Source organism: Lissotriton helveticus, chromosome 1_1 (assembly GCF_964261635.1).
Source record: "Lissotriton helveticus chromosome 1_1, aLisHel1.1, whole genome shotgun sequence".
Taxonomy (NCBI): Eukaryota; Metazoa; Chordata; class Amphibia; order Caudata; family Salamandridae; genus Lissotriton; species Lissotriton helveticus.
The window spans coordinates 806,002,029-806,027,301 of record NC_136057.1 but is presented as its reverse complement, the minus strand read 5'-3'; the positions used below and the strand labels follow the sequence as shown (position 1 = coordinate 806,027,301).

The 25,273-nt window shown below is 40.0% G+C and overlaps 1 protein-coding gene across 1 annotated transcript in view; it reads right to left on the bottom strand.

Annotated features, from left to right (window-relative positions):
* Positions 1-25,273, bottom strand: part of LOC144770857 (uncharacterized) — a 578,425-nt gene that overhangs the window by 193,996 nt on the left and 359,156 nt on the right. Inside the window, exon 11 of the mRNA XM_078655640.1 lies at positions 22,472-22,680. Coding sequence (XP_078511766.1) covers positions 22,472-22,680 — 209 coding nt within the window. The remainder of the gene's footprint in view (positions 1-22,471; positions 22,681-25,273) is intronic.

Below are 25,273 nucleotides of genomic sequence, written 5' to 3'. Positions count from 1 at the left end.
CATTTCTGAGTTAAGGATTCGGTATTTACCACCAACTAAAAGTTAGTGGTAAATATCGAAAACCTTTGAAAAAGCAAATCTGTGTTTTTCCAAAAGTGCCATGTGGCAGACATACATGCCCTTAGGACATGTATGTCTGCCACATGTGCACACATGCACGATTCAGGGGTGCAACAGGGCGTCAATGTGACACCTTGCCACCCTTGAATATGCACCCCCTATTACCGATTCGGTATTTACCGAATCGGTAATAGTGAATGGCATCCCATTCATTCCTGTGGGCCTCCAGGCCCATAGGAATGAATGGGAATTACCAAATCGTTAAATACCGAATCGGTATTTACCGAATTTTACAGATTCAGTAAAATGTACCGAATCAATACCTACATACCATTTACCGATTCTGAAATACCGAATCGGTAAAATTCGGTATTTTAGAATTGGTAAATTTGGATTACCTACATATGGCCCTTTATGTTTAGTGATTTCTGTATCTTGATGTTTAAACCCCTCTTCGAGTAAATGCAATACTACCAAATGCCTATTCCAAAATCTTTGTTTCACTAATATTACTCGCATTAATATCTCAGATTTTAAGACGAAAAACATTGTGATATCCAGAATATTCAGATTGTGGCACAGGGATGAGCCAGGGATGATTGTAATATTATAGCTAATAAGCACAGAGAAGGTCAGGCATTCTCTAAATGAAGATGATGCAGATTTTTGTTGTGCTTCTCAAGTTCCCTCTTCTTGTTGCAGAAATAGCCATAGATGCAAAAGAAGAGTTCACTGCTTGGTCACCCTTTAGGCATCCATCATGATTTGTCATCCACAGAGGAGACCCACTGTGAAAGATGATGCAATAATAATTTAAATACTGGACCAGATCTGGGACCCAAAGTCTCCTACAACATGGTCAGCTCTTACGATTTCCCAGGGAAACTTGGGTTTCTTTCTCCTCCTCTAAAATGTCTCTAAAGACTTGTATACTGATGAAAAATACTGTTTGTTCAAATGACAAGGTAGGAAAATGAATATGTACAATCAGCTAGGTAGAGCATATCATTTTGGAAATTTAATTTTCCCTCACCTTCCGATACTAGCCCCTCACATCTATCCCTGTCCCCCTTAAAATGTGATAATACTTTTTTGAAGTTGACTCGCATGACCACTCTCAAATCACAGCCTATTATTATTTGTATCTATTGAAAAAACTCTCGACTTCTTCTTTCAAATATCATCTACATGTCTACTTTTTCAGAATCTAGATATGGAAAAAACACAGTTTTAGCAAGCTTAGATTTGTTTCCAGAGAGGTTGCAATATAGTGGGAAAGTCTGTGAGGTTGGAGATAAGGTCTAAAGCATCATTATAATATGAGAGCTTAAGTTCCTATTGACTGCACTTGGGATCATTAACTAAATCACCATTTCTTTATTGAATTGCAAAAATGTAAGGTTGAACAATGGGACATAGTAGTGTCTTGCTATTAGTAGAAACCAGGAATTAGCAATACTACACACAGTAGACACGCGATCTATAAACACAGGAGGGAAACCAAACCACTCTTCCTTTAAAAAGTCAGTTGACTGTGACACGTTTTTTCACAATTAAAGCAAAAGTAGGTGAGGACTGTCATTTTAGTTATAAAGCTCAATCAGATCAAGAAGATGTCTTATACCCACCCTTTCATAAAGCTAAAGTGAGAAGGACACATTAACCTGTTCATAATGTTTCCAGCCTTAACACAAATATCCTTGCAAATAGGTTTAGATTTTAAATTAGGCAGAACTTACACTTCGCTCTTTAAGGATCAGAAGCATGTGAGAAAGTCATCTTTTCTGCCCTGATAGCACTCATTTTTTGAATGATAGTAGTGGTTACTGAATCTGATTGTGACCTGGGCCCTGCTAACCAGGCCTAGGGCCTGTGCTCTGTTAAAAAGGAATATGGTAATTTGGTGTAATTATAATTGGTGTCAAAACCACCCTAAGTATATGGGAGGTATGTAGGTTTAGAGGCCCAGCAAATGCAATGCACTTAAGTGTCCCCTGCTGTGTTGCCTGCTGTCATTTTAAAACTCAGCTCTGCTTTGCAGGCTGCTTTTAAAATAAAATGATGTCCAAATTCGATTTTGGAATTAAAGGCACTTGCAAAGTCTTTAACTATCCTATCTTTTACATACAGGTCAATCCTAAGGTCTACCCTAAGAACCCCAAGGGTAAGGTTCCATAAAATAAGCAGGGACATTACAAAAGGTGTTTTACATCCCCTGGTAAGGGAAAAACTGCCAATTTTGTGTTTCCCCATTGTAGTACATTTATTCCATAGGCTAACATGGGAAGGCTTTATTTAACAATATTCAAGTCTAACTATTGACAGGAGTGAGCTAAAATAATCATTAAAGTGTCAAAATAATAGTTAGAACAAATCGAAAAACGTGCCATGGTTTGAATTATTATAACTATCACATAAAAGAAGTTGCAGAATTTGCTTTTCTGATGTGCCTGAACCCAGCTCTGAGGCAGCCTCTCCTGATTGGCCATCCTTTGACAGGCTGAGCCAAACGGCTCTGATGAGGTGTGAAGTGCCCTGAAAGGAAACAAAGAAACATCCGGTAGGAGGAGATCTGCAGCTTCAGAGCAAAAGACAGGATGGGGCTGGGTAGACAAACGGGTCTTCAAAGGGAGAAAGACAGGACAGGAAAGAGGCTTACCCCCACTTTAGGCACCCCCAGCCAGATGAGAGCCCCTGTAATTGAATTAGCAGAGGGACTGGAAGGGGAGTGTTAGGGAAAGTTAGACACACCCTCAGGCTGGGTTAGCCAGACCTGAAGCTCCTGAAGAGATTTTCTCCATTGATTTTTATGAAACACTGCTTTCTGAGATAAGAAATGCCACACTTCAGGGGAAGAGGTCATCACAGAAGGTGGCAGCCCTCTTCTTACCAGTCCAGAAGCCTGGATAAATATTGGAGAGCTGCCCAGCAACTCATATCCCTACCTAAAAGAAACAAGAAGAAGAAGAAGGACTGCACTGCTGAAATCCGAGCCTGCACCAAGAGGACTGCACTCTTAAGGACTGTACCTGCTGCACACTTTCAGCTTCACCAAAAGAAAGACTTTGCCTCGCTCTGAAATTTTAAGGAATGGACTCACTGAAAGGAACCAGTTAAAAGAGCTCCACCGTCATCATCTCCACCAACAAGAACCTTGTTGACCAGTTTCACCTGGACTTTGAAGGATTTGAACAGATGCATTGTGAGTCTTGTAGTCCCAACTTCCGAAGGAGAAACTCAGAGATTCTGTAACCTTGGATTGCTATTGTGGACATTTCAAGAACCCAAAAGGACCTTCTGGAAGAAGATCTAGAAGTCTGAGACCATTTGGAGAATTTTCATCAAAAAGCTCCATAAGTTGACCAACCCGTCACCGAAAGAGTTAAGCCAGCAACATCGAACTGACATTCAGGTTGGCCCCGCTGAAGCTTCGGAGCGTTTCACCATCGACGAAACCTCCAGGAGTTCACTGAGGCTTCAAGCTGAAGCAAGGCGCCATCGAAGACTTGCATCTCAGCCTGCTGAGGGGCCTTGCTCGATGTTGAGAGTATAAAATCTCCCAAAAACGTAAAAACCTGACCGTGCCCTACCGCTCATCGTATCCGGCCTGTGCTTCATCACTATTGGTCTGAAACTTTGACCTGATCAAGCATGACCATATGTCCCAAGTTGGTACTTTTGGCATTTAGGTATTAGAAAGCATTTAATCTTTCAAAATTCATATCTTTGGTTTCCTACACTATTTTTTCGTTTTGGTGTCATTTTAATCATAACAATATTTCCTATTCTTTATAATTTGGTGTTGGATTGTTATTGTGTGTTGTGTCTTACTTATTTACTGTACTGGTACTTTTAAATGTATTACACACCTGTCTCCTAAATTAAGTCTGTCTGCTCGTGAGACAAGCTACCAAGGATTAATTTATTTATACTTGGATCGTCCTTATTTGTGATTGTGGTGTTATTACTAGGTATAGGTACTTACCTGCACCTGCTAATAAACCACTTTTCAACGTAACATGCTTGCTGATTTCATGGAGTGAGATTTTTGTCCTTTGTGCCAGATATAGAAGATAAGACTGCAGTCAAAATGGGAGCAAGGGATAGATTAAGCAGAGTATACATTTCATACAGAATGTCAAGACCATGGGCCTTTGATGGATCCAGAGTCAATATCAACGAGAATCTGTTTCACTGACATATGTAATGTAATGTAATGTAATGTAATGTAATGTAAGCACACATTTTTATAGCGCGGCTATCGCTCCGAGGAGCATCTTGGCGCTCCACACCCAACCCTGATGGAGATGAATTGGTAGACAGAAGGCAGTGACACACTGTACAATTATTACACCAAAGCTCTGCAGGCTGCGTCAGAGAGCGAAAAGATCCATGTTTTCAATGATCTTCTGAAGTCAACCTCCTTGACTATACAACGGAGCTGAGCTGGCAGTTTATTCCAGGCTTTTGAACCCAGCACGAAGAGGGACTTCCCTCCCTTAGTGGCTAATCTAAATCTAGGGACAACTAAAAGGTTTTGATTGGCAGACCTCAAACATCGCGTTGGCGTGTAGTGTTGAAATCCCCTCCGAAGATATTTAGGGCCTTGGGACTGAAAGGCTCTGAAAGCAATCACGAGAATTTTAAAAAGAACTCGCTTATGAATTGGCAACCAATGTAAAGTTTTTAGTGCTGCCGTGGCCGATGATCTTTTTGGCCAGCGTAAAACCAGGCGAGCTGCAGCATGCTGAACCATCTGCAGCCTAGGCAGCACCGTTTTATTGGTGCCTGCATAAAGACTGTTGCAGTAGTCCAGTCTGGATGTTATAAGGGCCACTGCAACAGTCTTCCTGGCCTCTAAAGGCAGCAAATCAAAAAACTTCTTCAGTGATCTGATGATCTGGAAACACGAGCCCGCCACGGCTACTGCCTGCGGTTTAAAAGAAAGTTGGGCATCAAATTTGACTCCCAAATTTCGTGCAGAGGCAATAGTGTTAGGGGGAGCTTCAGCGCCCTCAGGCCACCATTGTGAGGGGGAAAACATGTTTAGAGGACCAAAAGATATTATTTCTGTCTTCCCCGAGTTACACTTGAGGTGATTGTTGGTCATCCACTCAAAGGTAGCCCGGAGACAGTTCCTCAAGTTTTCTTCTGCCCCTGGCAGCTCCCTGTCCAGCACCAAGATCAACTGAGTGTCGTCAGCGTACGCTATGACTTCAATCCGATAAGACACAATCAGCTCTAACAAGGGGACCATATAAAGATTAAATAAGACAGGACTCAAACTAGCGCCCTGTGGGACCCCTGAGTTGATAGTCTTTTCCTCCGATTTGTAGTCACCTAGTACTATTACCTGACGACGCAGAGACAGGAAGTTAGCAAGCCATGCCAGCACAGTTCCACCCACACCTGCATTCTTCAAGCGGTCGATCAAGATTGGATGGGCGACCGTATCGAAGGCCGCCGATAGATCGAGTAAAATCAAGACGGCCTTCTTCCCCTGGTCCAATGCCATGCGTAATGTCTCGGCCGAGAACAAAAGAGCGGACTCAGTCGAGTGCTTGGACCGAAACCCCGATTGATTGGAGTGAAGGATGTTATTCTCCTCTAGGAAATTTGACAGTTGATGATTGACAAACTTCTCCGTCAGTTTAAATACTGCCGGTAATAGGGAAATTGGTCGCAGGTTAGACAGGGTGGTTGGGTCTGACAGGGCTTTCTTTTGCAGCGGCATAACCGCTGCGCATTTCCAATCCTCTGGGATTACAGCAGTAGCCAGCGAGGAGTTAATGATACTGTTGATTATTGGATTTAAATCCGCAACCAGAGTTCGAAGAACTATGGGCGGGCATGGATCAAATGGGGAACCAGATTTTATGGCCGAAATGGCTTGGTATGAGTCCTCCAAAGAGACCTGTGCAAATGATTCCAAGCAAGAGGTCCTGGATGTCAAGGCGTCTGTCCTCATTTTATCCGGACTAGGCGGAATGGGGGAGCTCGCTGGAAAATCCCTGACAATATCCACGACCTTCTTTTCGAAATAATCAGCTATATCATTACACAATGATTGCGAGGAGGGGATCTCCTGGGAAAGCGCAATGGGATTAGTAAAACTCTTAACTATCTTGAAGATTTCCTTCTGTCCCCCTTCAGAGGAAGAAATAGCCTCCAGATAGTAGAGATGACAATTCCTTTTCATGATCTTCAAAAGATAGAGGGGGGTCCATTTTCTGGAAAAGAGTCCCCCTAGTTCTCCCAGGGAGGAGTCTCATCAATGTATAGAGCAGCATAAAAGTTGGTTAAAACCTCATCAGTAGCTCCATTTGGTGGAATAGCAGTTCCATCACTATTTTACACTGTTATGACCATGAAAGATATTACGATTTCACTCTGGTGGCCAACATTTTCCTAGGTTTTTTCAGCTAGCACAGAATGATTGTTTTATCTGAGACTAGGCATTGTCTACCTTTTATCATTTACCTCATCATAGGTTGGTCCTGCTCTAGTAAGACATTGTAGATATTCAACATTCTGAGAATCAGTGAAAAGGCACTTTAGCCACTTTAGCTGCCAACAGAAAGTTATTTCATGTTGCTGAGCCTCTTTCCCTCTTGCTGAGGCAATACCAAACAGTTTTCGTATCAGAAAGGTCTACAAAGAATCCTAAATTATAATGAAAGACTCAACTAATTTAGTATTCAATCCTAGAAGGGACTTAATTTCAAATGTAATAAAATCAGCTACCTATTTGTTCTGGAGAACGAGGGTGTTTAAACCCATTGGTTGGGCACACAGAACGTAGTGTTTTTAAGCATGATTGGAGTTTGCAATCGCACCAAACCAAAATATATATATATATATATATTACCTACTGGTGGTCGCCATTAGGTAGTTATAGTTAGGACCTATTTTCCATAGGAAATCCGCAACATTCTATTCCCAATAACTTTGGTGCCGATTGACGAATCTTTACGAAAGTTTCAAAACTTATGGCCCGCTCCAATCTGCTCCTATCCTAAAAGTTTCACGGTGATTCATGAAGCGGGGCCGATAAAAAGGGGGGTCATAAAACATGTTTTCCCCATGCAATTTCCGAAAGGAAACTTTAGCCGCAGCTACAGCCCGAACTGCTGAACGGAATTACACCAAATTTGGCAAAGAGGTAGCCCTTTGTTCAGAAAGGTTCCTTTTTGTTAAATGGTGTTAATCCATTCAGTAGTTGCTGAGAAATTCAAAAGCAAAAACACATATATATCTAGGGCCGGGGATCCTCCCGAGCACGAGATTTATGCTAATTGGCTGTCAACACTTCAAACCAGGAAGTGTTGACAGCCATTTTGTGCCTTGGTAGAACCGAAGCACAAGAAAGCAGTGAAACAAACCACTTAAAACATGCAAAGGGGGCAGGGTAGAAACACCCTGACCCCCCTAGGCCTGCTCAGGGGGTCCCGCAAGGACCCCCAAGGCCCCAAAAAACGATTAATTTTTTTAAATCACAGGATGCATGTAGGATGCGTGCATCCTGCCTTAGAAAAAGAAACTGAAGCACGGGCTACCGCGCTTCGTTCCTAATTAGCCCCCAGGAGGCCAAGTCCAGGGAGCAATGTGTATAATGTAATGTGGGGCCCACAGGGGCCACCCTGGGGCTGTATAAAATTAAGTGGGGGATATCAGCCCCCCCCAGCCCCCGGGACCGCCACTCCCAGGGCTACAAAATGAAATGGGTGTGGGGCTTGAAGGCCCTCCCCAAGCCCAGGGGACCGCCACCCCCGGGTCTTTATTTACATATTTGCAGGGGCTCACGGCCCCCACGCAGCCCGCCACTTATAAATTCACCCAGGCACTCTCCTTGCAGTGCTCTAGTCATTCAGTCAGTATAGAGGTAATCATGCACTGAGCCGGGCCTCAGCACATGGACTGCTTCAAACTCCTATCCACTATGCATGCAGTCCTTTAACCACCTACACACTTTTCTTTCACATCTTCAATTCCCTAGTCAGTACACTCCAGCAAACACCATGTCACTCCACTTGCACTCCTCTAGTGACCCATTCAGTACAATGTACTAATCCGTTCAATGCGCCAAAACCCAAACACTTATAAATTCACCCAGGCACTCTCCTTGCCATACTCTAATCATTCACTCAGTACTCAAGTACTCATGCAGTGAGCCAGGCCTTAGCACATGGACTACTTCAAACCCCTATCCACTATGCATGTAGTCGTCTAACTACCTACACACTTGTCTTTCACACCTTCAATTCCCCAGTCAGTATACATACACTCCAGCAAACACCATGTCACTCCCCTTGCACTCCTCCAGTGACCCATTCAGCACCATGTACTAATCCATTCACTGCGCCAAAACCCAAACACTTATCAATTCACCCATGCACTCTCCTTGCAGTACTCTAATCATTCAGTCAGTGCCCAAGTACTCATGCAGTGAGCCAGGCCTTAGCACATGGACTGCTTCAAACCCCTATCCGCTATGCATGCAGTCCTCTAACCACCTACACACTTGTATTTCACACCTTCAATTCCCCAGTAAGTATCCATACATTTCCAGTTAACACCCTGTCACTCCTCTTGCACTCCTCTACTGATCCGTCCAGCACCATGTACTAATCCAATTACTGCGTCAAAACCCAAGCACTTATAAATTCACCCAGGCATTCTCCTTGCAGTGCTCTAATCATTTAGTCAGTACCCAAGTACTCATGCAGTGATCCAGGCCTTAGCACATGGACTTCTTCAAACCCCTATCCACTATGCATGCAGTCGCCTAACTAACCAACACACTTATAGTTCTGCACTTGTACATTCAACAAAAAAAACAATATTTCAGTTTCAATATTTTAAAAACATTTTTATTTCCATTTATATAAAAAATATATAATGTAATTTAAAAAATAAAATGCGTAAAAATAAACAGTTAAACAACTGTAGAAAATCAGTATAAAAAAGACATATAACTATTATTACATTTAAAAATTATCATTTAGAAAACCTTCGAAATTCACTGAAAAAACCATATGTTTCAGACATGTTATAGTTAGGAATTAACATTTAAAAAACCTTAGAAATTCACTGAAAAAACCACAGGTTTCAGGGCTGTTATAGTTAGCTGGACATTTCACTCATACAAAACCATTGACATTCCTCCGTTATAGTTAGTTCTGCTAACTATAATTTGCGCGCCCACAATCCACTGCTGATGATGTCACATAATACATCATTCATGACATCACTGATTACATCATTTGACAAAAAACAACCTAGGCAACTAATGTATAGGAGGACACAAACCGATGTAGAAGGACAAGGGCTGCCAATTACTATAAAATCACTATTTTATTATTAAAAATAAAAAGTACAACAAATAAAAATGTAATACAATTTTGAATAAAAATTGGTCACAAGTTCACAAATTAAGAATTCATGTGTAGTGCATTATACATAGACTTTCCTATGCAATACTCTGTACATAATACGAGGATAAAATAAAACAAACAGCAAATATACAATATACATTCAGCCATAGAATAATTCCTTCTATAATTATAGATATCGTCATGAATTGATTAAAATGTTAATCTTGTTCATTTCCTTACTCGATCCATTGTTCAATATAAAGGGACTATCACAGCGTGTCTGTCCAAGAAGATAATCTTCTTGGACAGACACGCTGTGATAGACCCTTTATATTGAACAAATCCCTCAATTGAAAGGTGGATCGAGTAAGGAAATGAACAAGATTAACATTTTAATCAATTCATGACGATATCTATAATTATAGAAGGAATTATTCTATGGCTGAATCAGTATTGATAAATCTGTATATTTTTTTAGTTTGTCATATTTTCTGTTAAAAATAACTGTATTTTCTTGTATGACTTTTTTCAATTTTGTAGAAATTCACGTGGCAACTCCAGAAGAAGGCGCTGGTCGCCGAAACGCGCGTAGAGAAATATTGGGCCACCTTTTTAATTAATTGACTTTGTGTATATTTGCTGTTTGTTTTATTTTATCCTCATATTATGTACAGAGTATTGCATAGGAAAGTCTATGTATAATGCACTACACATGAATTCTTAATTTGTGAACTTGTGACCCATTTTTATTCAAAATTGTATTACATTTTTATTTGTTGTACTTTTTATTTTTAATAATAAAATACTGATTTTATAGTAATTGGCAGCCCTTGCCCTTCTACATCGGTTTGTGTCCTCCTATACATTAGTTGCCTAGGTTGTTTTTTGTCAAATGATATTCTTTCCCTGACCTAGGAACTATAATATCTAAGTCTTCAGGGGGTCCTTGTTAAATATACGTCATCACTGATTACATCATCCACGTGATAATCAGATACACTTCATCATACACTAGTATAACCTTTCATCACTCACTGTACCATATTTGAATCCATTGACACACCAATACAAGTTTCTAAAACCCACTCAGTGATTCCTAGATCTACACATGCATCTAATCACTTACCTATAGATTCACTCATACATGCTGTCATTGATCAATAGAACACTATCAAATATACTTATACACCTATATCGACATTACACACCAGCACACATCCTATTCACTTACGCAGTCATCCTACTCACTTATGCAAACAATGGATCATACTTACATTTAGTCAGCTACACACCTATACAAACACCACTTCAATTATTCATTATAGATAGTAACTCATACTTAGTGCGTTATAAAATCACTATTACAAATATACAGTTATTCATACAGTCACTCCTACAATCACTGAGTCTTATGTTTACTTATTTATATACAACAACTGTCACATACACTGCCTGTTATTTTTCTAGTTTGTTGGACATGTACCATTGAGAGATATATTTACTCATCACCACATCCATAAAGATATTCACTCACCCAAACAACTGTTATAACATTTAGTCTTAACCTCATATACTTACTAAAACAACTATTCACACATCTTTGGGCAGTCACACACCCCCCACCGAACCATACACACATTCACTCTCCCATACAAATACTCAGTTAACTAATCAATAACTAATATAGACTTTCACATAGCTAGTAACCAACTGGTGCAGCAGTTTACACAACAACTGACAAAGTGATATAGATATTCACACAGTTTAGTCACTATCCGATATAGTTAGTGAGACACTATAAAATGTGTCAAGTAAACAGTCAATCACACAGCTACTAAATCCTCCATCCAGATACTTATATCTATGTATCCACTCATTCTTCACTACAGATTGCTATATATATAATACATATTTAAATAACAAACCAAACCACATTCACTGGATGATGTAATCAGTGATGTCATTTGAGAGGTCATCAGTGATGTCATCAGTGATGTCACTGACCATGTCATGAATGATGTAATATGTGACATCATCAGCAGTGGATTGCGGGCGCGCAAGTTATAGTTAGCAGAACTAACTATAATGGAAGAATATATATATATATATATATATATATTATATATATATATATATATATATATATATATATATATAACATTTCTATGGCAAAATGAAACCCCTTATTTTGTTCCTTTTCAAATTAAATGTATTAAGTGTTACCACTTTATTCCAATCAAGATGACTTCAGGTGTGCCATACTTTTGTCATAAGTAAGACTGTTAGCGTTCTAGTTGTTCTTTAGAACACTCTGGGACATTCTGTCATTGGGCTATAGTTGGGCTACATCTGGCTGATATTTGGGCTACATTTGGGCTCTTTTGTCTCTGGTGGCCATCTTGGGAGACTGCATATCAGATTTCTTTTAATGAAATATAAGAGGATTTGAGAAGTCACTCAAAATGTGCCCTAATTTTTCTTTCTTCAGCACTAATCATAATTTCTATGGCAAAATGAACCCCCTCATTTTGTTCCTTTGCAAATTAAATGTTTTATATATATATATATATATATATATATATATGAAGACAAAGCTCCTCCTCAGCTTGCTCTGCGCTCGCAGACACCGCCTCCACGCCAGCAAAAGAATGAGGACCGGACCAGCAGAGTCAGCAAGATGGTATTTTTATTTTTAGAACAGAACCAGCGACGCGTTTCGAGCCAAAAGCCCTTGGTCACGCTGCCATATATATACTGGCGGTCGCCAGTAGGTATATATAGTTAGGATTTTTTCTCTATGGGATTTTTGAAAATTCTATGTCTAATAACTTTGGCGTTTGTGGACGGAATTGGCTGAAATTTTCAGGAAAATGGAACATTTTGTTTCTGAGCAGCAACTGAAAATTTGGGGGGGGTTTGTCAAGGGGGGGCTGAGAAAAAAGGGGGGTCCCAAAACGTGTTTTTCCCATGTTTGTCACTTTTAGCCCGAACGGCTGAATGGATTTCCACGAAACTTGGTAAAATTGTAGATATTGTTTGCCCGATGTGCCTTTGCTAGGTCTCAAGATATATGCTCCTGTGAATTTTGAGTAAATTAGGTTTGAAAAAAGATATATATCTAGAGCCGCGCCCCGGTGCGCGTACCGGGGAGCGCTCCGGGCGCGCCACGTGACTTGCGCACGGCAAGCTGATTGGTTCTCGGGTGTCTGTAAACATTCGAAACAGTCCGCAGCGGCCGCCATCTTGTGTCTCGGTAGGATTGAGACACAAGAGGTGGCAAAAATCAAAGGGGGAAATGAGCAAAAGGGGGCAGGATACACCCCCCTGGCCCCCTAGTTTTGATGTGGGGGCCATAAAAGGGTCCCGCGGGTAAAAAAAAAAAAATCAAAAAATTCGATTTTCGCAGGGGGAGCGCCAGGTACGCGCACCGGGGAGCGTACGGGGTAGCGTACCATGGAGATAAAAAATGACACTTTTTTTTTTTTTAAATAGCATTTTTTTATAAATTGGAGGTAGTTCTGAAAAGTACTTTTTTTTTGTTTTTGTTGTTTTATATTTTTTTAGACTTTTTAAAACGATTTTATATATTTTTGGGATTTTTGTCAGGGGAAAAACAAAAACAGGGATTCCAAAACTGCTCAACAGGAGCAAAAAAATGTGAAAATTTAGGGTCTGGCAGGGCAGCGGTGTTGCTGTTTCTTTATGGCAATGAGTTCAACACTCTGCTCCCCATAGCAGAGCAGTTCGTCACACTCCGTGCACAGAAATTTGATGCCTGCAAACACCGGCTGAATGTTAGGGACCATTCTTCCACGGGGTGGTCCCGAAGGTGTTGCTCCACCAGTGGAGGTGCTGCCGCCATCTGTGGGTAAATTCCGTGCCAGCTCTCTGACACTCTCCCTGGCAAAGTTGTTAGGGTGTCTTCTTTTCACATGCATGATTAAATTAGCATTTCCAAAACTATATTTTTTCAGAGGATTGCCTCTGGATAAACTACTACCACATATTTTGCAGGTTACTTTTGGAGCGTTGACTTTTTTTTGTCCTTCAGGGATGTCATAAAATTTCCAGATGAAATGGGTTTTTTTCTTCTGCTGAGGAGGGTCCTCATCTAAAAATCCGTCTGAATCACTGCTGGATGACTCTCTTGCAGCCATTGCTGTAGATCAGAAAAGTAGGAGATGAACAAAGTACACAGAACAGCTCTTGCTCTCTCCAAGTACAAAGCAATAGTTGGAGAAATGGGTGGGTTTCACACAATTTGAAAAAAAAAAAGTTCAGAACCAATGAAAAGTGTTATTTTAAAGTCACATGGTTTGACGCGCTTACGCTACGCGCCCCGGGGCGCGTCCCGGGGCGTGTTTCGTAAGCGCATCAGGGCGTTTACGTTGCGCGATCGTATGCGCTTCCGGGTGCGCTTACGCGGTGCGTCGTAAGACGCATCTCGCGGCTACGCGATACGTGTCTTATGACGCAAGGCGTGGCGGCTACGCAATACGTCACGATGTTGTTTTCGTTCGCGGCAATAGCGCTATCAGGACGCTCATCAGTACGCGCCCCGGGGCGCGCCGCAAGATTGCGCTTACCCGTGCGTTCACCGGTCCGCGCCCCGGGAGCGCACCAAAAAGAATAAAAAAAAAAAAATGACATAATTATACAATATAAAATTCGATTTAAAATGTATTATTTTTTAAAACTATAAAGATTTGCTATTAAAAAACCTATGAAATTCACTGAAAAAACCATAGGTTATAGACCATATATAGTTAGGAATTAGCATTTAAAAAACCTTGAAAATTCACTGAAAAAACCATAGGTTATAGACCATATATAGTTAGGAATTAGCATTTACAAAACCTTATTTTACTCACACAAAACCATTGAAATTCCATATATAGTTAGTTGCACTAACTATATATCGCGCACCCGCAATCCACTGCTGATGTCACATATTACATCATTCATGACATGGTCAGTGACATCACTGATGACATCACTGATGACATCTCAAATGACATCACTGATGACATCACTGATGACAACATCCAGTGACTGTATGTTTCTGTAAAGTTAAAATATGTCTTACATATTGAAGAATGAGTGGATGTATAAGTGTCTGGATGAAGGATTTAGTAGGTGCATGACTGACTGTATAAGTGACTGATTAAATGTGTCTCACTGAGTGCATGGGTTAGTGACTAAACTGTTTTAAATTGTGCATCATTGTGTCTGTTGTTTTGTGATCTGATGCATGTGTTGATCATTAGCTATATGACTAACTATATGGGTTATTGATTAGTTGCCCAAGTATTTGTATGGGAGACTGAGTGTGTGTGTGGGTGTCTGGGAGGTGTATGACTCTGTGCATAGATGTGTGAGCAGTTGATTCACTAGATGTATGGGTTCAAAAGTGCATGTGGAAACAGCTGTATGGGCGGTTGACTGTGTGCATGAGTGTATTGGGGAGTGAATGGATATCTCAGTGCTACATGTCAAAGTAAGTACATATGTAAAACACAGTACATGTGATAGTTGACATATATAAATAACTGTGCATAAGAGCCAGTGAATGTGTGAGTGGCTGTATGGATTATTGTGAACTTGTATCAGGGATTGTATAACAGAGTAAATATGTGTTATTATATGTTCCAATAAGTAAGGTGTGTATAACTATACAGTTGAGGAAATGGAGGTGTGATTGATTCTTTGCAAGACTGACTAGGTGTGTGAGTAACTCCATGGATGAGTGACAGTCTGTGAGTGTCTGTTTACACTGAGTGTATCTAAGGTTATATTAGAGTCTGAAGAGGTTCATCGTATCATCACATGAATGATGTCATCAGTGATGTGATCAGTAATGTCAAATGAGATGTCATCAGTGATGTCATCAGTGATGTCATTTGAGATGTCATCAGTGATGTCATCAGTGATGGCAGTGACCATGTCATGAATGATGTAATATGTGACATCATCAGCAGTGGATTGCGGGTGCGCGATATATAGTTAGTGCAACTAACTATATATGGAATTTCAATGGTTTTGTGTGAGTAAAATAAGGTTTTGTAAATGCTAATTCCTAACTATATATGGTCTATAACCTATGGTTTTTTCAGTGAATTTTCAAGGTTTTTTAAATGCTAATTCCTAACTATATATGGTCTATAACCTATGGTTTTTTCAGTGAATATATATATATATATATATATGTATATATATATATATATATATTACCTACTGGCGGTCGCCAGTAGGTATATATAGTTAGGATTTTTTTGAATAGGGATTTCCCAAAATTCTATGTTGAATAACTTTGGCGTTGATGGACGGAATTGCCTGAAATTTTCAGGAAAATGGCACATTTTGTTTCTGAGCGTCCCCTGAAAGTTTGGGGGGGGTTTCGTCAAGCGGGGGCCGAGAAAAAAGGGGGGTCCCAAAACACGTTTTTAACATTGAGTTTTCCATAGGGCGGTTGGACTCACTTTTAGCTCGAACGGCTGAATGAATTTCCACAAAACTTGGCAAAATTGTAGGGACTGGTAGCCCGATGTGCCTTTGCTATGTCTCAAGATATATGCTCCAGTGGTTTTTACGAAAATTAACTTTGAAAAATATATATTGGGCTACATTGGGCTATATATATGTTAGAGCCCAAATGTAGCCCAATGTAGCCCAATGTAGCCCAAAGATGGCCACCAGAGACAAAAAAAACCAAATGTAGCCCAAATATCAGTCGATGTAGCCCAACTATAGCCCAGTGACAGAATGTCCCAGAGTGTTCTAAAGAACAACTAGAGCGCTAACAGTCTTACTTATGACAAAAGTATGGAACACCTGAAGTCATCTTGATTGGAATAAAGTGTTAACACTTAAAACATTTAATTTGCAAAGGAACAAAATGAGGGGGTTCATTTTGCCATAGAAATTATGATTAGTGCTGAAGAAAGAAAAATTAGGGCACATTTTGAGTGACTTCTCAAATCCTCTTATATTTCATTAAAAAAAATCTGATATGCAGTCTCCCAAGATGGCCACCAGAGACAAAAGAGCCCAAATGTAGCCCAAATATCAGCCAGATGTAGCCCAACTATAGCCCAATGACAGAATGTCCCAGAGTGTTCTAAAGAACAACTAGAACGCTAACAGTCTTACTTATGACAAAAGTATGGCACACCTGAAGTCATCTTGATTGGAATAAAGTGGTAACACTTAATACATTAAATTTGAAAAGGAACAAAATGAGGGGTTTCATTTTGCCATAGAAATGTTATATATATATATATATATATATATATATATATATATATATATATATATATATATATATATATATATATATATATATATATATATATATATATATATATATATATATATATATATATATATATATATATTAATTACCTACTGGCGGTCGCCAGTAGGTATATATAGTTAGGATTTTTTTGAATAGGGATTTCTGAAAATTCTATGTTGAATAACTTTGGCGTTGATGGACGGAATTTGCTGAAATTTTCAGGAAAATGGCACATTTTCTTACTGAGCGTCCCCTTAAAGTTTGGGGGGGTTTTGTCAAGCGGGGGCCGAGAAAAAAGGTCTATGAAACTTGGCAAAATTGTAGAGACTGTTTGCCCGATGTGCCTTTGCTAGGTCTCAAGATATGTGCTCCAGTGGATTTTGAGAAATTAACGTTAAAAAAAATATATATATCTGTGACAGCGTCCCGGTTAGCGCCCCGGTTCGCGTACCAGATGCGTAACGGAACTTCGCGAGGAGAAGCGGATTGGCTCTCCGGTGACTGTCAACATTCTAAACAGTCCGGAGCGGCCGCCATCTTGTCTCTCGGTAGGATCGGGAGACAAGAGGTGGAGATAAACAAAGGGGGAAATGAATGAAAGGGGGCAAGGTAGACCCCTCCTGACCCCCTAGGATTGATGTGGGGGCTATTAAAGGGCCCCGTGGGCCCAAAAAATAAAATACATTTTTTTTCGATTTTTCGCGGTGGAAGCGCTACCCGGTACGCGAACCGGGTAGCTCACCGGTAGCGTAACGGGAGTCCGCCATCTTGTGTTTCGGACGAATTTAGTCACAAGATGGAGGATAAACAATGTTGGGAATGGGTATAAGGGGGCACGGGAGACATATCCTGACCCCCTAGGTTTTCTGAGGGTGGCTGAGGAGGCCCATATATGTAAAAAAAAAACCTTTTTTTTTCAAATTTTCGCACGGTTAGCGCCCGGTCCGCGCACCGGGTATCGTTCCGGAAAGCGTAACAAGGGGAAAACCAAGGGAAATATTAAAATAATATTTTAGAGTGCTTTGAGGTAGGGTAGCTCTGAATAGAGCTGTTGTGTTGTGTGGGTGATGTAAGTACCAACATGTAGGTACCAATGAAGAGTCTAAAATTCAATGTACACCGTCTCCTCTGTAGATATTTTGTATGTTCTAATATGGTGGTATTTAAATGTAAATGTGTGGAAAAGCACTTCATGCTTTAAAGCAATTGTATTTTTGAACTGATTGTTCTTTCCTCTTAGTCCTCCTCTTTGTTTTTTCCCCACACTCTTCTTCAGCATGATAGTTGATAAATTCGTTCCCTCAAAAAATGTATATACTTAAAAAAATTATATTAAATACATATAAAATATATTTTTCCTTTAAAAGAAGAATACATTTTACAGCTTTTGATATTTGCTATTAAAAAACGATTGAAATTCACTGAAAAAACCATAGGTTATAGACCATATATAGTTAGGAATTAGCATTTACAAAACCTTGAAAATTCACTGAAAAAACCATAGGTTATAGACCATATATAGTTAGGAATTAGCATTTACAAAACCTTATTTTACTCACACAAAACCATTGAAATTCGCATATATAGTTAGTTGCACTAACTATATATCGCGCACCCGCAATCCACTGCTGATCATGTCACATATTACATCATTCATGACATGGTCAGTGACATCACTGATGACATCACTGATGACATCTCAAATGACATCACTGATGACAACATCCAGTGACTGTATGTTTCTGTACAGTTAAAATATGTCTTACATATTGAAGAATGAGTGGATGTATAAGTGTCTGGATGAAGGATTTAGTAGGTGCATGACTGACTGTATGAGTGAGTGATTAAATGTGTCTCACTGAGTGCATGGGTTAGTGACTAAACTGTCTTAATTTGTGCATCATTATGTCTGTTGTTCTGTAAACTGCTGCATGTGTTTATCAGTAGCTATATGAGTAACTATATGGGTTATTGATTGGTTGCCCAAGTATTTGTTTGGGAGACTGAGTGTGTGTGTGGGTGGCTGGGAGGTGTATGACTCTGTGCATAGATGTGTGAGCAGTTGATTCACTAGATGTATGGGTTCAAAAGTGCATGTGGAAACAGCTGTATGGGCGGTTGACTGTGTGCATGAGTGTATTGGTGAGTGAATGGATATCTCAGTGCTACATGTCAAAGTAAGTACATATGTAAAACACAGTACATGTGAGAGTTGACATATATAAATAACTGTGCATAAGAGCCAGTGAATGTGTGAGTGGCTGTATGGATCATTGTGAACTTGTATCAGGGATTGTATAAGAGAGTAAATATGTGTTAGTATATGTTTGAAAAAGTAAGGTGTGTATAACTGTATAGTTGAGGAAATGGAGGTGTGATTGATTCTTTGCATGACTGACTAGGTGTGTGAGTAACTCCATGGATGAGTGACAGTCTGTGAGTGTCTGTTTACACTGAGTGTATCTAAGGTTATATTAGAGTCTGAAGAGGTTCATCGTATTATCACATGAATGATGTCATCAGTGATGTGATCAGTAATGTCAAATGAGATGTCATCAGTGATGTCATCAGTGATGTCATTTGAGATGTCATCAGTGATGTCATCAGTGATGTCATTTGAGATGTCATCAGTGATGTCATCAGTGATGTCATTTGAGATGTCATCAGTGATGTCATCAGTGATGTCATTTGAGATGTCATCAGTGATGTCATCAGTGATGGCATTTGAGATGTCATCAGTGATGTCATCAGTGATGTCACTGACCAGGTCATGAATGATGTAATATGTGACATGATCAGCAGTGGATTGCGGGTGCGCGATATATAGTTAGTGCAACTAACTATATATGCGAATTTCAATGGTTTTGTGTGAGTAAAATAAGGTTTTGTAAATGCTAATTCCTAACTATATATGGTCTATAACCTATGGTTTTTTCAGTGAATATATATATATATATATATATATGTATATATATATATATATATATATATATATATATGGCTCCGCTTGCACCGAACTCTCGCACTCTCAAACGGGTCCTGTACGACGGGGGGTGCTCCCGCCAATATTCACGTTGCACGCCTCCTCTCCTCACAGAAAAGACACAGCACTCACGGGGGAGAGTCAATAACTTTATTTGACTCACAACGCACCAGACGCATTTCGGCAGTCGCTTTCCTCGATGGTATATATACACACACTTTTTTTTCTTTTACTATTGACACCAAATTACGAGATATATACATCTTTTTTACAGCCTGTGAAAGGCTGGTGTCTCTTGGAGAGGGGGATAGGCTCCCTATTTAGGCCCTGCTGTTTCCATGTCTTTTTATGATCCTTCAGTTGATCTTCTGATGAACACAAATGGCTTGAGGGCATTGTTGCCAACTAAAGAGAGGGTTGCAGCTAGTAACTGGTGCCCACCCCACCCATAAATACAGTGAACTATTATTGTAGTGTCACTTATTTTTAGATAGTTTGCTCTGCTTAGTTCTTATGATGAGCTCCCATACCCTTGAAGCAAGTGGTTTTTATAAATTAAGGTCTAACATATTATGATTAATAATATTTTGATCACTTCATTATTTCTTAAATTGTATTATCTGTTATACTTTTATTTTCCCTGTACCATTATTGGTTTTCGGCACTGATCATTCTGAATCATAGTTTATCTGATGCAATACACTATTAATCTTTCTGTACTTACAGGTATTGCTGTCGAAAATGGAATTTAGTACGTTGATGATATGTGGTTGCTCTTCTCATTCTGAAGGCCTATCATGTAGATTAGTTCCCACTTTCCTAATGTTGCAAAATACTCTATCATCTATCTATGTAAGATTTATCTTCTCCCTTCTATGGCAATGTCTGTTTTTTGCATGCCCTAACAGTAATTTTGCTTGTAGTTTTATTTATATGGATAGGATGGTTCTGTCATGTCTGCTGTGATTTCTTTTTCTACATATACGAATTGCTGCTTTAGATTGTGGGCCTTACTGTGGGATCACATGTGATCATTTTTCCAGTGGCATTTTAGGTTATATCGAAAGTTGTCTGTTATTTTTGATCTGTGTTTATGCTTTGGTTATCTCTTCCTTATTTTGATTGCCTCTATTTTGCATGTTACTTATAATCATACTTAATGTCAGTGTTTTCTTCTGATCTAGGTTACATTATTTTTCATATCTTGTAATTCCTTTCATTTAACATTTAGCCCTCATTAAGAGTTCTAGCATCCAACCCAGGAGCATTATCTCTGGGTAGACTACCGCCACGGGACAGTACAGGTAGCTCTGTGTCTATGGGTCCTGGTAATTCTGGTTCGACAGTTTCACTGGGTGTAGTTCTGCACCCGGTGAAGCCGATGCAAGAACAGAGCATGGGCAGAAGACAGAAGCTTCACTCCTAAAGCACCACAGCCGGAGCAAACAGAGCACATCAAGCCTTATGCCACCCTGCCAACACTTGCCCTGATATCACGTTTCTGCCACACCCCGCTAGCCTCCCACTGAGAACTTTTTCGTGCTGAGTTTCCACAGAATTTGGGAAAAACCACCATAAGTGTATCAATAGTCCTGAGCCTGCACTGTTTAGTTGCGGTTAGGGGTAGAACACTTGTAATTGCTGGTTTTGAGGCAAGGTGGACCTACCTGAATAAAATCCTGTAGCCCTGTAACAAAATGCTCAGTTTACAATGCTTTTACATGTATTTTTTATTTCCTCACTATTTATAATGAGAGCCACTAATACTATTTAATCAAAGGTTTATGGGCTTCACTCTCCTTTGAAGTGTACAGTCCTTGTTGCTTATGTCAGAGCATAGCTATTGCTTTTTCAAGAGAACTACCATTTAGTTCGGAATTAGAAGTACTGAAAACAGAACATTTCTCAAGTTATTCCAGCATCTATGTCTGTAACAAGAGGGGTATGTCAGTTTAATTGCACAATTGTTGTAAGAGAGTGGGCCAAAAGGTCACCTCTGGCCCGGATGGTAGACTTGCCCTGCTGTGGTGTACACTTTAGGAAGTCTATGTTTTTTGGTGCTTAATATTTACTCTCCAAATGTTTCTCTGGATCCTTGCTTTTATCATGTGCAAGACTCGAATTCATTACTAAAGTATGACAGGTTTTAAAGTAACACTGGAGCCCTCACTGGACTGTTCTTACAGCCAACTCAGTGGTGACAATATCTACAACAAAATGGGCCAGTAAATTAAATCCTTTGGCATCTCTGATGAATAGCACACATTAAATCCCTCTGACACGGAATACCCTTTTTCTTCTGCTCGCCATTCCGCATAACAAAAGACTTATATTTTCTATTGTGTCATCTTCTAATGTCAAAAGCTAGTTTATAGAAAGTTAAAATAGTACATAAGCTCGGGGTATTTCCCGTCTTTCCGTTATTGCAAGAAATGTGACAAAAAATAATCAAGTGAGTGTCTTTCAAATTGAGGATGAACATTTCAGTCTGGAAACACCAGAGGCCATCATAACTAAGGGTTTGAATACAATCTTGGAGGATGGAATATCCCTCATTAACGTGACGGATAGTTGGTCCATCCTATTACAAGTCCTTTATATCCGATAGAACTTGTAATACGGTGGACGGCATCCGCCAAGATCATAATAAGGCCCTAAATTAATAAGACAACAAGTCCAGTGAGTAGCGTGACAAATTCATTCATGAGGTAGTATTTTTATCATACTGGTGCCATTAAGAGTGGTTAATTCCTTAATTACCTTTCTGTGTTCATCTTTGTAGATGCAACGGTTCTGTTCTTCTCGCCCAATGCCATTATTTCTCTGATATCAGCTTCTGTTGCAACTTCAATTTCTGTCAGTCCAGGCACCGTAACAGTTTTCCCTTGAGTCCTTAGCTCCAGAAGGTCGCCAATGTTTTTCGAAAGGAGATCTTTCACTGTTTCGTTATAGATTTCTAACATGGACACCTAAAAAGAATTATTATATTTAAAATTGTAAACATGTTCCAAAAAGTACGGGCCACATGTTTTAAAAAAGCATTTTGCGATTACCAAAAAGCATTTTTTACCGAATCACTATTTGGTCATCGTAAAATGCTATGTATGTAAGAAATTGCCAAAGATTTAGAGATTCCTTAATAGTACCAAATAACGATTCGGTAAATAGGTAATCGCTATTATTAGGCAATACTGCTCCATTTGTTCCTAAAGGCCTACAGGCCCATAGGTATGAATGGTTTTGCATTAGCTCACTTGTGATTACCTGATTAGTAATTGCAAATTAGGTCATGCAAAGCCAAGGGTGCCCAGGGGACTAAGGCCCCCCTGAAGCACCCCAAAAAAATAAATGTGCACATGTAAAGAGCACTGCGTGCTACATGAAACTTTGAAAAATGCATTCTTGTGCATTTTTCAAATTTTGCACATGGTTACCATTGACTTGAAGTTGATGGTAATAGCATTTTCCTAAATGCACAGTTTGCATTTAGAAAATGCTTGCTATTTGCCAAGGGAATTGCAATTTGCAATCCCCTATTTGTAGTCACAATTTTAGGTAATCGCAATTTTGATATTACCTACAATTGAGATTACAAAGCCTTTCATACATCATGAAAGGCTATTTTGCAATCTCAAACCGTTGAATTTTGCAATTCACACCGTTTGCAAATGCAAAATAGTTTTAAATATGTGTCACTTTATCTCTGTGATCATTCTTCTAGCTCAAGGTTAAGGCTCAGAATAATGTTATGATTAGTAGGCAGTGTGTGTCATCTTAAATGCGTCTTTGCCAAAACAAACGTCTCCAAAAATCGTATAAAAAACAGATACACAATTGATATTTACGTTAAGGGCTTTCTAGGAGGATCATACTCAAATATAGTTTATCTACATACAGCCGGGTGGAAGCATACATAGTGAAAAGTCAACACCGCTGTGTTTCATGACACTGAAATAGACTTATTCACAGATGTGAAGGCAATATTCTTGAGGAAGTAAAGGCCTATTCTAGGCAGACAGACAACAGAAGGCTCTATTTGTAACTGCATGCATATAATTGGTATGAACTGATTTCTTCACCTGCTTTCATTTGCTTTTTGCATTTTTAAATAGCGTTAACTGGGCCCCAGGGCATTAGAGCACTTTCATGAGTACCAGATTACATTATATATGGTCAGATTCACTTTTTTCTTAGTGAGTTTTCAGGCTTTTTGTGTTTTCAGGAGGTTAAGCTGCCTGGAAAATGGTTCCCGAGTACCACAGTTGGCAGCATCAGACTTTTTGTATTTCTCATGCTCCATTATTCTCTGCATGCTATTTTTAGGTCTCGTAGAGAGACCTATTCCAACCGAACCACAAAGCTGACTTTTTACGACCGGATTTGTAGAAGTGCACGTGCTCGTGACCGCGCTTCTCTCCCCCTGCCTTGCTCTTCAAAGGCTCCCCTTACCATTTGCTCCTGCCTCCCCGCCCACTGGTTCACACTTCACGGCCGCCAGGCCGTGAGCTCGCATTTCTGCCCAGCAGCTTCAAAGGGATCTGGTTCCCCGCCCACTGCTTCACACTTCACGGCCTGGCGGCCGTGACTCGCATTTCTCCTTCCCCCTCCCCACAGAAATGCCAAGAGCTTGTCCTTTTACCTTGCCTGTCATTTCTTTGTTTGATTTCTTCCCTTCTTGCTTGTTTCACATTGCCTCTTCTCTAAGTCGCTCCCTTTCGCTAAATTCTCCCCTTGCACTAAATTCAAGTTTTTGGGAATCAAAGTTATACCCAGAGTTAAAATATGCTATATAACCAATAAACACAAGCAAGTCATCAGTGGCCCCGTACCATGCATGACTAGCTCGCCTCAATCAGATGTTTAATTTAGTTTCTTCTGCTATTTGTAGTCCTGTACGTATAATGGGCTAAACAGCATGAAAAGTATGACAACTTCTCACGCACTAACAGCCTAGAGCGCGACTTTGGCTAGAAATAAAAGCATATTTATTGTGCAAAGGGTCCTGAGATTATTGGGCCTGTTACGTTTGCACCTGCGCGGCACTACTGCCAGTCTGGATGGACTACGATCATTGTAGCGCCAAATTATTGGTGTTATTGTTGCTTTACGAGCCTGGAGATATTTCGTCTTCAGTAATGCTTCTGAGTTGAGCATGTTTGGACACCAATGGAAACTAACCCTTGTGCCGACTGCGGAACAGCTCCACCTAGTGGACATGCTACAAGAAACGTGACCAACAGGCAAATCACGAAACCATCGGAATCCACTGACTGCTTGCTTCTTAGTTTAGGGGAACTGGATCTCAGGGCGAAGGATACGCATGACTCCAGTTATACAAGGCTTTTTACGACTAAAACACGGGGAGGCCCAATCGCCTTGCGTGCATTAAGCCCATGTCCCCTTGCTACTCGACACTGAAAACAGCACCGTGGTACTCTGAAATGCTTCACACGTGTGGTTAACATGATATGTTTCTTTATTGTCAAACATGCCCATTGGTACCGTAAAATTCTGCCTCACTGGGGCAAGGCGGGTGAGGATTTGTATATAATGAACAACGGC